Raw genomic sequence first — 13,231 nt, forward strand, 5'->3', positions numbered from 1 at the left:
TCTTTCCCTTTTTCTTCCACCGAATCTTGCCTTATCTTGTTTTACCTTCTCCTACTCAAAACTGATGTTCCTTTTTGCTTCTTCTCTTTATCTCATGCTTATCCGGCACTCCTGCCTTTTTCCTCTTCTTGACTAACTCTTTACTTGCTGCTTTGACTTTTTTCTCATTGCTCTCGTGTCTCCTCTGTTCTCTCCTCCAAAATGCTTTGTGCTATAGGAGACTGCTGGCCATATTTACGAAAAGCAAAGTAATCCAATGCTGCTGGAAGCGAGACAAAAAACATTCTTTAGTGCCTGTAATTGAAAACAGGATTGCAGCAAGCTCCAATGAGTCATTCTCTGCTTTCCGATTTCTAAAATTAATTTTGCTTTCTCACAGACTCTAGGGAAACACACTATCTATGCAATCCCATAACTATGACTGATTTAAGTGGAAACCTTTTAGAGGATAGCTGAGGAATGATTAACTCTTACATTGATGATGGACGGTGGACATTATTGATTTCTATGACATTGTGAGGCAATTTATAGCTCTACAATCAAAGTTTTGGTACAAATACTACTCATTGTTATTTACTAAGAGTTTAACTCAGAGCAGATTATCTTTTTTTCTCCATCAGTACTTATTAGATGTGGTGTGATCAGTCCATTTCCCTAAAATGCGTACAAGGTCTTAAGGTGGAAAATTGGCTGTACTGATTTGCCTGAATATTGATTCCTGCTCCCGTTCACACGTGACCCCATACAGGAAATGTTCCTGCATATTTCAGTGACACTCAGCTTGTGCAAAGGGCCTAAACTGTTGTTTTTGTAGAACTCCTTCTCTTATAGTAAAGCTTTGGGTAATACTCTAACTAACAGACGTGTGCACGGACAACTGCGGACATCACGGGTACGCCCTCTGTTGAAGGATTTTACTTCACTTACACGTCACTGATCTTCTCGCAAAGTATAATTTTGACTTAAGAAGTTAATGATGGTTTAAGGACTATTTTATTGGCACGGTAAGCTTTACTTGTCGGGTTTGTAGTTTACTGAAGTTGACGACATGGGTCTGAAACGGATTACTACCTGTAATGGAGGTGATTGATTTCCCTTGTTGGGTAGAGCTGGGTTTCCCACAGTAATGCTCCACCGCTTTGTGTTCCTTTGTGTGTGTTGTGTGTTTGCCAAGTCTTTTACGGTGTTTGACTCCACTTGGGCTCGGGCAAACTGGCGGTGTGCCCTCATGAAAGACAGTTACCGATGCTTTGAAGAGTCTTGCTCCTTCTGTCTGGGAAACCAGCTCGTTGAGATGCAGGATACGCGAACATCTATCTGTCTCTCCTCCATTCACTCTGTTTTGGACTCTGGGATCTGTGTGTCCTGACTATTTGTTAAACAGAAGAGAGGGCTTGTTAGTACGATAGCTGTGGGTGGTATTGTTCGCAGTAGCCTGTACTCAAACAAGGAAATGGGACTCTCAATTTTGTACAAGATCTTGTATTGGTTTGTACACATAAACATAAAAGTACCAAAATAATATAGGCCCGATCACCGAGCCATTTTCTCTTAGCTTTAAACTCTCAAGGGGACATTTCATCTGCGATGTAATCATTGATTAGGTGTATCTAATATATTATTTTCCCTTTTTAAAATCTTACTGATCACAAAATAAGAGGTATGGTTTCCGAATGAGAGAAGCATTGCATCTAGGTATCCCATTATCAATTAATAAGATGACTGTTTTGATTAATGAATCAAATGTTCATCACAGTTTCCCTTAAATTCAGGGTGATGTCTTCAAAGTTTTTTTTTTCTTTTCCTGTCCAACAGTCTAAAGATGTTTAGTTCACTATCAACAAAAAAATGCATTTTTCAGTGTTTGCAGGCATGGCTTCTAGATGATATTTGAGTTTTCTGAGGCTGATACTTTATCTCAAGTGTCTTTTAACTCGATTCATTTTATGTCCATTCCCTTTGATGCTTTGATGGCATCCTGCCTCAGGTGAGGCTCAGTCGTCACAGCCCTTGTCTGTCAAGGTGAGCTAGCCCCTGGCCAACATCTCTGTTTACAGCACATAGCTATCTAAGAAGTGTTGGCGGAGCAGAGAGGGAGCTTGACATGAAGTGGCGACCAGAGGATACAAAGAAACAAAGGTTTTGTGAGGAAGAGATAAAGGTAATAAAAGGGGTGACTTCAGGGGAGTTTAGAAAAGGGAGATCACATGTAATGTTGAAGATAAAGGCCAGATGAACAGCGGGAGGGAGAAAGAAGTCGGAGTTGTAATGTCAGACTAAAGAAGGAGAGACAAAAAAAACTAAGAGATGAAGTGGCGAGGAAGCTGATGACGGGGGATATTGGACAGTATCAGTGTGTGGAGAGAGGAAAGGGTGAGGTTGACAGAGTAAAGACACTAGCAGAGGTACGGGAATGTGGGAGGTGCAGGGGAGAGGTGGAGGGCAGTAAGTCTCAGTGAGTTGCTGACTGACTGCTGGAACAGGATGGGGAAGTGGTGAAGGAGGCCAGGAGAGCTGCTTCCATAGGTCAGTCTCGAGGACACACGCACAGACACACAATATCGACGTTGAGTATGAACCACGTTTGAGTTTCCACTGTGATGTTATTCTTCACTAAATTTCTTCCATTAATCAATGCGTGCCAGGTTGAAATGTGTAGACTTTTCTACTTGTCATTCCCCGTTGATTTAATTCCCCGAAGTAGTACAAGTGAACCGGCTAGTTGTCTGGACCTTTTCTCCCTGTGGCAGGTGGAGGGAAATGTGTGTCTGAGCTCGAAGCCAATAGCTGTTTAATTCTTGGCAGCAGCTGACAGTATGCGTTTTTTAATGTGCATGAGCACGCCTACAGGTCGGCAATGTGATCAGAGGAAAGTTTGTGTGTGTGTGTGCGTGTGCGTGTGCGTGTGCGTGTGCGCAGTGTCATGGTGTCCACTGTGCTTAAATGCACAAACGTAAGCATGTTTTCTCGCTCTCGCTCGCTCTCTCTCTCTGTGAGAAAGTGAGAGAGCGACCAGGGCTAACTGGAACTGGGTGAGCCGATCAGGTTTCAGCTTCAGCCGTCTCCCTCTTTTCCACTCTCCATTATGGACAGTAACACTGCACCGGGCAGGGAGAGGGAGGCCTTGTTGGGGGAGCAGCTTCATGAAGTACTGTACATACATACACACTGTAAATTCTTCACCCACGCTGACTTAACACATTGTTAAGGGTCAGCCACTTTCTGCATGCATATTGGAGTCCGTTAACAGACCGTGGTGAACATACTGAAAGTTGAGTATTTATCTTACAATTGGACATGCATCCGAAGGCATTCCACAGGAGGACATTAAGCTAATCATTAACAAAACAAACTGCAGGAATAACCTCCTGCCAAGTGCTTTAATTCTTCTGTGTATATTTTCTAATAGTTTTCTGTTGAGTCAAAAGTCTGTATTGGCATGAAACAGCCACTCGCGCTGTTTGAAAGTCGGGTGTTTTATTTAAAAAGTCAGTCCAAAAGAAATAAAAATCCAGGACCATCAACTTTGATTGCTTTTAAACTTTGTTTAGACTCAATTTGCAGTTTTATGGAGTATTATCTACAACATTTAACTGTGACCAATAACGTCCTCCCTACATACTGTGTATGAAGTGTCATTGGTCTGTTTTTCTTTCCAAAAATCTGGTATTGCTTTAGGGTTTTGTGTATCTTGGCAGTTTTTAGTACAGTAAATTGTTTCTTATTCAACAGGTGTTTTCATAGGATCTTAGATTCTTGTGGATGTTTTCATATGCCATACTTTGCTATCACACCATACTCTTGTCCACTTCCTCGTCTTACTTACATTACCTGGTTTTTATATATCTCACCACTGCTAATCAGACATTTAACTGTCACTTCTAGCCACCCTCATTTCCTTCACACCCTTAATCTCCTCATATCACACCTCATCTCATTCCCTCTAACCTTCTTCTCTCTCTCTCTCTTTCTCTCTTTCAAATCAGGGCCGGAGGTGATTCCCAGCTACAGCAGCAGTGCCATGTCTGAGGCGGTGATGCCGGATGCTATGGTGTCCCCAGCACTTGGTGGGCCGTACGGGGAGAAGGCCGGTGCGGACTTCAGTTACGTGGGCATTGATGCTATTCTGGAGCAGATGAGGAGGAAGGCCATGAAGCAGGGTTTTGAGCTCAACATTATGGTTGTGGGTAAGTAACGCATGTGTTCACAAAACATTTTTCTCTCATTCTTTGAGCGTTGTTATCAAGTGGATGCTCCAAAGTCAACTTCACATGTAATATTAATCCGTTACAGGACACTCAGTCAGCTGTAATAAAATGTGTCTCGTAATTCAGGTATGATACCGTTTCCTCTCTAATCATGGCAGAAAATGAAGGCCTCAAACTTATTTTAATAAGCAGCCACTTAAAACTATCTCTCTAATTCCTATGATCAGACACCTTTTAAACCAGGAGCCGTCGTAAAACCCACACTGCCTCCCTACTGTATGTCTCCTCTGGATGATGTCGCGCCGGTTGGTCTTGCGTTTCGTCTCGTAAAAAAAGTGTGTTTTTAGAAGCAGCCTTAGGCTCGAGACTGAGTTAAATAAAGTAGTGGAGGCAATGTTAAACAAAACTGAACAAACTTGGTTTCCATGTTTAGGTGACGGCAGTGTAGGAAGGAATACAGCTGTTGCGTCCATTCTGGTGGAACAGATCCATGTTTGCATGCAACGCGTACACTTCTTGTAAAGAACATGCGAATGTCTGAGTTTGTGTCTCCATAAATCAGTGAAGCTCTACATGTTGACTTAACCTCAAGTTGAACTATGGATGTTCGCTGTCCAGCGGGCCCCTCTAAACTTCTCTTCATTAACCCATGGCGATGTTAGCATGGCGCGCAGGAGTCAAAGAGGGTCTCATCCTTATAAACAGATATTTTATGATGACTCACAGAGTATTGAGTGAGTCTTGCTGGCCCTTAATTCATCATGTCCAGTTGGGCAGCATGTTATAAGCATTTTTAACTGCAACATGGACTTCAAGACTCACCGTATTATCATGTCCTTCCAAGAAAACAGCAGCCATTCTTGCATTTGTATAAACAAATTAAGGTTGTAGTTTTTATATTTCCATTCATTCTTTCCATTTAGCTAGCTAATTTCTGATTCAGTGTCGCAGTACCCAGAATTAAATACTTAACTCATTGTAGTATTTATTAAAAGTCTGGAAGGGAATTCTTTATTTCTAGTTGTTTAATGCACAATAATCCATGCGTTATGATTGTTTTGGATAAATTGGTTTCCCACGGATGCAATCTGTCTTATTGATGGTCTATTTGGGTTGAGGTCATGTGACCTGCTGACTTTTCTGACAGTGTTTCTGCTTTAGCCCAAAAACTGACAGCGTGGAGTCGTCCAAACTGTCCAAATAATGGATCTTGTTTGGGTTTTTTTATGACACTTTTATGGCAATCTTACTATGTGTGGAGTGTTGTATGTCTCCCTGTCTGCCCCTCTGACTGTGTTTTTGCTTACAGGACAGAGTGGCTTGGGAAAGTCTACTCTGATGAACACACTCTTCAAGTCTAAAGTGAGCCGTAAATCAGTGCTCGCTACCGCCCAAGAGAAGATCCCCAAAACGATCGAAATAAAGTCCATCAGTCATGGTATGGCCCTCTTGAACCCCTCAACTCTTCTCTGTTCTTTCTTTTGACTTGTTTTCTGTTTGCCAAAAGTGTACAGTACCTTATCCTTATTTTGCTCTGATTCTACTTTTATTTAATTACTGTAATCATGGATGAAACGATCTTTGATTATACAGTATTCTTGGCCTCATAAAACCAGCGCAGTTTCAAATTTGGCAGTTGAATCATGCTAAATGTTTTTTTGCATCTCTAGCGCGTGGTTCAGTCGGAGTTTATGAAGGGCAAAGAGTGTTTTTGACGTTAAAGTGTATTTCTTTGTGTACAGACATCGAGGAGAAAGGAGTGAGAATGAAGCTGACGGTCATTGACACACCAGGTTTTGGAGACCAGATCAACAATGAGAACTGGTACGCAACCATTTTACCATCATTTCATTGAATGTCCATAAACAGTGACATATTACAATTGTGTCTAACCAGAAGCCCATCCCTTTCTTCTTTCTTTTCCTGTTCTCTGTCACTATATCCTTATCTTCTTCCCCCTCTCACTCACTGGGCGCCCCACTTACCCATCTACCCCTTCTCTTCCTTTTTTACCTCTCTGTTGCTTCCTCTTTTTCTCATCCATCTGTTCATCTCCTTCCCCTGTCCTTTCCTCCCTTATCGTTTCCTCAATCCATCCCTGCCATGGACTAGCTGGCGGCCCATTATGAAGTTCATTAATGACCAGTATGAGGCGTACCTGCAGGAGGAGATCAACATCAACAGGAAGAAAAGGATTCCAGACTCCAGAGTCCACTGCTGCATATACTTCATCCCCCCGACCGGACACTGGTGAGGACACATGCGAACGTGGTTAAATATAGATATGAGAACACAAGTTACTCAAGTTCAACACACACGGTTAAGAAGCCTGCATTTTTATTCTTCCTTGTTTTCTCCAAAAAAACACTCCAATGTTATCGTTGTTGCCTTTCAAAATGAGAAACAACACAACATGTTAGACGCGTAAAAAAAAAAAGTTAAACATTTTGTCAAATACACACGTTGGCTTTCTTTCCGGGATTTGCATGTATGAACAGTATAGATGAAGCCACTGCCAGCAGCTAACATATCATAACTCTGCACTGGGGAGTAAACAAAAAAATGTTGGATTTCAACTCATTAAAACACACTGAGTGTAGTTTCAGGGCTAACAAAAGCACTGAAGGCATTTCCTTCCTTTGTAAACACTTCGTAAATATATTAGATCCTGCATCGTCAACATTCATGTTCACTATCTTGTAAACTTCTTCTTTCCTACCTGATGGATCCGTAGCTGACAAAAGAATTACAGAAGACCCGAAACAACACACTGTTACTGGCAGTTGCAGTGTGTTGAGCGTGTGTTGAGGATTTCCAAATCGACTTAGCGATGCAGCCGTTGAACATGTGCTAACGGATCATACAAAGATACAGATTTTCTTTGTTTGATCTTAAGCTTCGTGGGGAGGCGACGTTAAACTTTTGTTACCCCTCATATTGAAAACACACACAAACATTTTTGCAGCACGATGCAACATATCCCCGGAAAACCAGTCTCGCCAGGCCCTGAAGCAGCACAACGTCCCACGTTTCGCTCCCTGGATCTCTTACAGAGACGCACATCTGGCTCTGATCGAACTGCATAAACTGCCGTCCCTCTGCACACCGTGTTGGTTCAGCGCCTCACTGTTCGGCGCTCTGGGGGGTTGGCGTGTACAAGTAGAAGAAATTAGGGGTAGAGTGCACAAAGTCTCATGTGTCCATCAAGTAATAGATTCACAGCACATTTTATAGCCTTTACTTTTGTGTTACTCGAGTCGAGGGCTGCGGCCGGTTTTGGGAAAATGTTGAAGGCAGCTGTGGATTGTCAGCCTTGTTTGAGGACACAGACAGTCGATTGTCAGCACTATTCATGGCCTGCACCTCGATTCATTTTTTTTTTGTCATGGACTGCCTTTACTCTGGCAGGGGGCTGGTGTGAAAAGGCCCCCTGTCTCTGTGCCCCATCCAGCAATGTTTCATGTTGATCCTACTCTGCAGATGTCACATGGGCTGGCCAGCAGCTGCTCAAGGATTGCCTTAAAAAGTCTAATGGGAGAGAGGAAGGAAGGACGAGAGAGACAGAGAGTCTGCGTGGGTGTCTAGGAGCATGCAATCAATTCTGCACTTTTGTCTTTTTGAGTGTGCTCTTGCATGAGACTCGTTGTTAACAATAGCTGGTCTTTGTCAAAGTGTAAGTGTGTAAGCCAGGCCAGAATCCTCTAGCATAACCACTTGCAGATGCTTTTGTCAAACTGCAAGACTCCCAAACTGAACACAACTCTTTTCATACTCATTAAATAGATGTCCACACGTATAAAGTATGATTAGGTTTTGGATGCAACAGTTTAAACTGTTAATCCTGTATGTTAGAAAGTACAGTAGTTCCTCCATCTGGGAAAATTGTTAGGAACATCTGCCCCCTGGTGGAGAGTTTGTTACAAACAGTGACGTGGGCACTCTGACTCGGTCAGATTTACAAATGTATGAATATTTGATTCCACCAATTTATAGCAGCTCAGAGAAAATGCACATTTCCTCTGCGCCCTCTGTGTGCTTTTAATTTGCCATTGTGATTCCTTAATTCACTCATTCAATACAAATAAAAAAAGGCCAAACAGCGTACTGCAATGGTCTTAACTTTATTTAACTTTAAGTTCATTCTTCTCTCCTTCTGGACAAAAATCTCTGTCGTAAAAGTCCTCCTTTTTATGTTTTTAGTTTTCAAAGTTTAGAAGAAGAGCAACGGCAGAACAAGCATAAACCCGACCTGTGGGCTCTTGCCCCCTTCATGGAGGTAGAGATACTGTTTGCCTCACCTCTGTGCTTTTTAATCTGCAGTTTGTGAGGGATTGCACATCTGACATGAGGCACAGTGCGTCACGGCCTCGACTTGGTCTCTTCTCTTTGTTTGAACAGGACATACGTGAGGCCCTGCCTCACCTGACTGCAAGTCCCAAATTGTCATCTTTCTTGTATTTTTCATGTTCTCTCTCCGCTCTCAGTCTGCGGCCTCTTGATGTAGAATTCATGAGACGTCTCAGTAAGGTGGTCAACATCGTCCCGGTCATTGCCAAGGCAGATACACTCACCCTGGAGGAGAGGGACTTCTTCAAAAAGAAGGTAACATTCATCTGGTGCTTTTTCATCTTTTGTTTGTTCTTTAATAGATTTGTGTATTATACTTTATCTAAAATGTCTCTTTTTTTTTTTCTTCCATTTATCTGTAATCTAGAAACATGCTCTTTTTTTCTCTCCCTCTCATGCGTTCATTTTTCCATGTTTGTGGAGCAGTAACCAGAGATAAGTTCCTGTAGTCGCTCTCTGGACAGTCACAAAACATGGCTCGATTCCAGCAAGAGCTCAAGAGCATCTGTCTCTTTCTTTACCCTTTACTTTCTACACTTCCTCTACACGGTTAATAAGGCTGCAGCCGTTCATTTGTATGTTTTTATTGGCATTCTGCAAAGACCTCAGGATTTCCCCTCCTCTCATTCGCAGCATGGGCATGCTAGTGTGTACGTACGTACGTGTGTGTGTGTGTGTGTTTGCACGTGTCGGTGCATGGCAGACCTGGTGTGTAGACAAATGGGCATCCATCTTGTGAGGTTTTGGTTGTATACCGACAGCGATTAACGACTAAAGTCAGACTTTAGGAGTAGATTAGAAGGTAGATTAGTGTTAATACCACTTTAATCTGTACACAGATTTAGGTACATTTGTTTGATGTCTCGCAGGACTGCATCAAGCTTGTCTGTTTAATTACTGCTGCAATTAACGGCCTTAGTTTGTACGCTTTCAAATCTGTAGTGGGTTCAAGGTTTGTTGTGTTTCTCTTCGGTTATATTCACTTTGCAAGGCTCAAATATGTGACTCAAGTCACAGATGTAAGTCTTTTTTTTTCTTTTTTGCATGCGATTTTTTTTTTCTTTTTTTTTTTTTTTTTGTCAGATCCATTTTTTTATACATGGTCCTAAATCCGGTCACCGATCATGAAACTGCTGTGAGAACGGTCATATGGGAATTCATGTGTGTTCTTCCACGTCATACTTGGATCACTCACCCTATCAAGCAGTAAAGTTGCACATCGAGTCATGCAGAGTCATGTCTTGATTTAGGAGTATCATCTTTGTAATGGAGGACCCAACTCTGTTAAATTGAGCAGTATGCCGACAGTCACTGAACTCCAACAACTCGTGTGTATTTTCAAACTCATGGCTCTTGTGTGTGACAGTCTTGGTTGCATGTGAGACATTTAAGGGCAGACATCCGTTCACAGAGATCCTGTCAGATATGGGTCTTGTCAAATGTGAACATAAACGGGCAAAAAGATGTAATTGAGCATGAAGCCCTGTCATGTAAACATAACTTATTATATCTGAACATGCTCTCACCAGATCAGGGAAGAGCTTCGAGCCAACGGGATTGACGTGTACCCTCAGAAAGAATTTGACGAGGATGCCGAGGACAGGATGATCAACGAGAAGATCCGGGTGAGGGGAAACTCCTACATGTGGAGGAGTTGCAACTCTATTATCCTCATTTATGCTCAGACATGCCTTTCCACAGAGCCTTGTCATCTTGTCCAGTCATTTTTAATGTTCTTAAAATTAATCATTTCTGACTCCGCTGTCTGTTATGCAACCCATGAGCAGGAGATGATCCCATTTGCTGTGGTGGGAAGCGACCAGGAGTACCAGGTCAATGGCAGGAGGCTGCTGGGGAGGAAGACCAAGTGGGGGACCATTGAAGGTATAACTCTCTCCCCTTTTCTTCTCTTCTTTCCTACCATTTCAATACTTATTCCCCATTTCACTTTTTCATTCTCCTTTTTTTTCTTTTTGGAAGAAACACTGCAGGAGAGAATATCTTGGTATGTCCATAACTAACTCTGTGGTGGTTTTGTTGAGAAGAACAGACAAAAGGGAGACTGGTTGAAGCCTCGCTGAGTAGGCCAGTCAATGAAACAATGCTCCATTCAGTGTTCAGACTGGTGTCGTGTGCCATGCAGCTGGCTTAGGCCTCTAGCAGACGTACACTGTCTGAAGAGGCATGATTTGTTTGCTTGGTTCCCCCACCCCACACATCTCCTTTCCTCTGACCTAGGAAACAAATGCCCCCCTCCCCCACCCCCCAAACAAAAATCTACATGCAAGACCCCCTTGGCCTGCTTCGGGGGAGAACGCCAGGATAACCTAATTAATACACTCGCTCCCCGTTGTATCACTTATTTCAGGCCGAGAAGTCTGGCTGCCCGACAGGGGGAATAGGCTTATCTCTTCAGGAGGAGTCTGTGTTGGCTGAGTGTTGAGATCACTGACTCCATCTAGTGGACTGTTTTGGAACCTAAAAAGCAACAAAGCCTTCCTCACAACTGCCATACTGTCTCTTTTGGGTGTATTAGCTGACTTTAAATTATTTCTGATAACTCGTACCTTCTTTGTTTCTTTCAGTTGAGAACATAGCCCACTGTGAGTTTGCCTATTTACGGGATCTCCTCATCAGGTGAGGGGGATTTTCTCTATATCTTTTTGTCTTGGTCTTCATTTTTCTGTGTTCATGCAGCCTTGTGTCGGTGTGTGTTTTATGACATGTAAAAAAGATCTTCTTTGAATGATCATTTGCATTTGACACGTATTTTTCTGCAAGAAGACTAATATGTAAATGCAAAAGTGGAGTTTTGAGGTTTGTCCATCTTTTCTACTGGTTTCTAATCTCTCTGTGTGTGTGTGTGTGTGTGTGTGTGTGTGTGTGTGTGTGTGTGTGTGTGTGTGTGTGTGTGTGTGTGTGTGTGTGTGTGTGTGTGTGTGTGTGTGTGTGTGTGTGTGTTCTTCCAGGACCCATATGCAGAACATTAAGGACATCACCAGCAGCATCCACTATGAAATGTATCGTGTGCGGCGCCTTAATGAGAATAACACGGTGGTGGCTCATGCCAACGGTATGCCAGAGCATCATCTTGCCGCCCACGAGATGTAGACGCCCGCTGCCTCCGTGCATTCGACCTCAACTGGGTGTAATTAATGTGCTATGAGACTTTGACCTTCATTGACAGTCTTCCACCACTCCATCCATCTCACAGTTGGGATAGAAACTTAAAAGCCTGCCAGAGGGACTTTATTTTCAATGACTGTCGACGGCTGGATGGACCGTTCATGTCCGTTTATTGCCTCAGTAACAAACACTATTCTCTCACTATTGCTGACAGAGAGAGTGAAGAGAAGTTAGATTTCTCTTAAAGTGCTATATCTAGATTTTACCTGCTTCCAGATCTTACGGTTAACTTTTGTGGTTTTTCCTTGTGGTGCCGAACATTAAGGCATCTGCCAAACACAAACCACTTACACTTAATATCTTCCATTGCCAGAGTTGCCTTAACCAGAAACATGTTAATCTCCTCAACTTTTAAGTTGTTTTTTTTTTCCCAGCAGCGATTATAATTCACCATTGCACTCAATCACTACATTGCCCGTCATTGATGAGCATGTTGGAATGAGGCCGAACAGCACATGCAGTCATACCCGTCTGTCTTTCTGTCTGTCTGCACTCAACAAAGAAAAACCAAAAGGTTATCAACGAGTACATCAGATGTTCGTGTCTTTTTCCGTCACAAGCTGTGTTTTGCTTTAACCGTTTGTTAAATGTTAATTATGGATGTTGGGATGTTGGCATCCTTTTTTAAAATTCCCATTCATGTCAATCTTTATTAATAGAAATATCTTAAGAGTGATTTAAGATGAATAAGTATTTATGCATGATATAAAATGTGAAAGTTTATCATCAATTGTGGTCCACTTAATCAGATTATTCACACTCACACACACATCCTTTTCCTGCTTTTGGGCCAATCGTAGTGCCTTATTTATTGGGGAACGTTTGTTAGCATTTTGGCTGAAACTGGAAAGAGAGCAGGTTTGTTGGTGCCAAGTTGACAACATTTGGTTATTTTTCAATCTTCTTTTTCTTGTTCATCTCCGGTCTTCCAATGACTGGCCCACTTTTTCGTCTATTTGATGATATATCAAGGATCTTTATCAGTTTGAACCATATATATTTGCCTAAACTGTCACTGTCATGCTCTGTGCTGTATATTCTTCTGTGTTCTCATACATTTTTTTTGTACTTGTATTATTGATAATAACAAATGTTCTTTTATCTTATTTTAAAGAAATAAAAATTAAAGTTGTAAATATATAAATTCTTTGATTATTTTTTTAAATATATATTAGTTAAAAATATACATTTTCCTTTTTTTCCAAACGACTGTATGAACCTTCTCTCTCCATCAATACATTTGCAGACCCTGCAGTGGAGCATTGTGTGAATTCATCCGCTCACATCCTGCAGAAGATCCCATTTTATACACTGTTCTGCTCCACTGGATCCCAAAAGCATTTAATTGCAGATTTAATTCACATTCTGATGCAATTTAATTGCCATGTCATCAAGCTTTTCCTTGATTAGCCTCTGAAATCAATATGGCCGCCTGCCAGGCCAGTGCATGGCTGATTAGCACTAATTACTTGAATGCAAAAGTGTGTGTG

At 42.0% G+C, this 13,231-nt stretch overlaps 1 protein-coding gene across 4 annotated transcripts in view; it reads left to right on the forward strand.

The window, feature by feature from the left end:
- Nucleotides 1-12,831, forward strand: part of septin9a (septin 9a) — a 56,356-nt gene extending 43,525 nt beyond the window's left edge. For all 4 annotated transcript variants that reach the window (XM_068577984.1, XM_068577982.1, XM_068577983.1 and 1 more), the window contains 9 exons: nt 3,987-4,187; nt 5,518-5,646; nt 5,951-6,032; nt 6,321-6,458; nt 8,693-8,810; nt 10,085-10,180; nt 10,343-10,439; nt 11,141-11,192; nt 11,525-12,831. In XM_068577984.1, coding sequence (XP_068434085.1) covers nt 3,987-4,187; nt 5,518-5,646; nt 5,951-6,032; nt 6,321-6,458; nt 8,693-8,810; nt 10,085-10,180; nt 10,343-10,439; nt 11,141-11,192; nt 11,525-11,666 — 1,055 coding nt within the window. In that variant the 3' untranslated portion in view covers nt 11,667-12,831. The remainder of the gene's footprint in view (nt 1-3,986; nt 4,188-5,517; nt 5,647-5,950; nt 6,033-6,320; nt 6,459-8,692; nt 8,811-10,084; nt 10,181-10,342; nt 10,440-11,140; nt 11,193-11,524) is intronic.
- Nucleotides 12,832-13,231: the final 400 nt, after the last annotated feature.

This window comes from Clinocottus analis, unplaced genomic scaffold (assembly GCF_023055335.1).
Source record: "Clinocottus analis isolate CAN_PGR_092001 unplaced genomic scaffold, fCliAna1.0.p SCAF_16, whole genome shotgun sequence".
NCBI classification, from domain to species: domain Eukaryota; kingdom Metazoa; phylum Chordata; class Actinopteri; order Perciformes; family Cottidae; genus Clinocottus; species Clinocottus analis.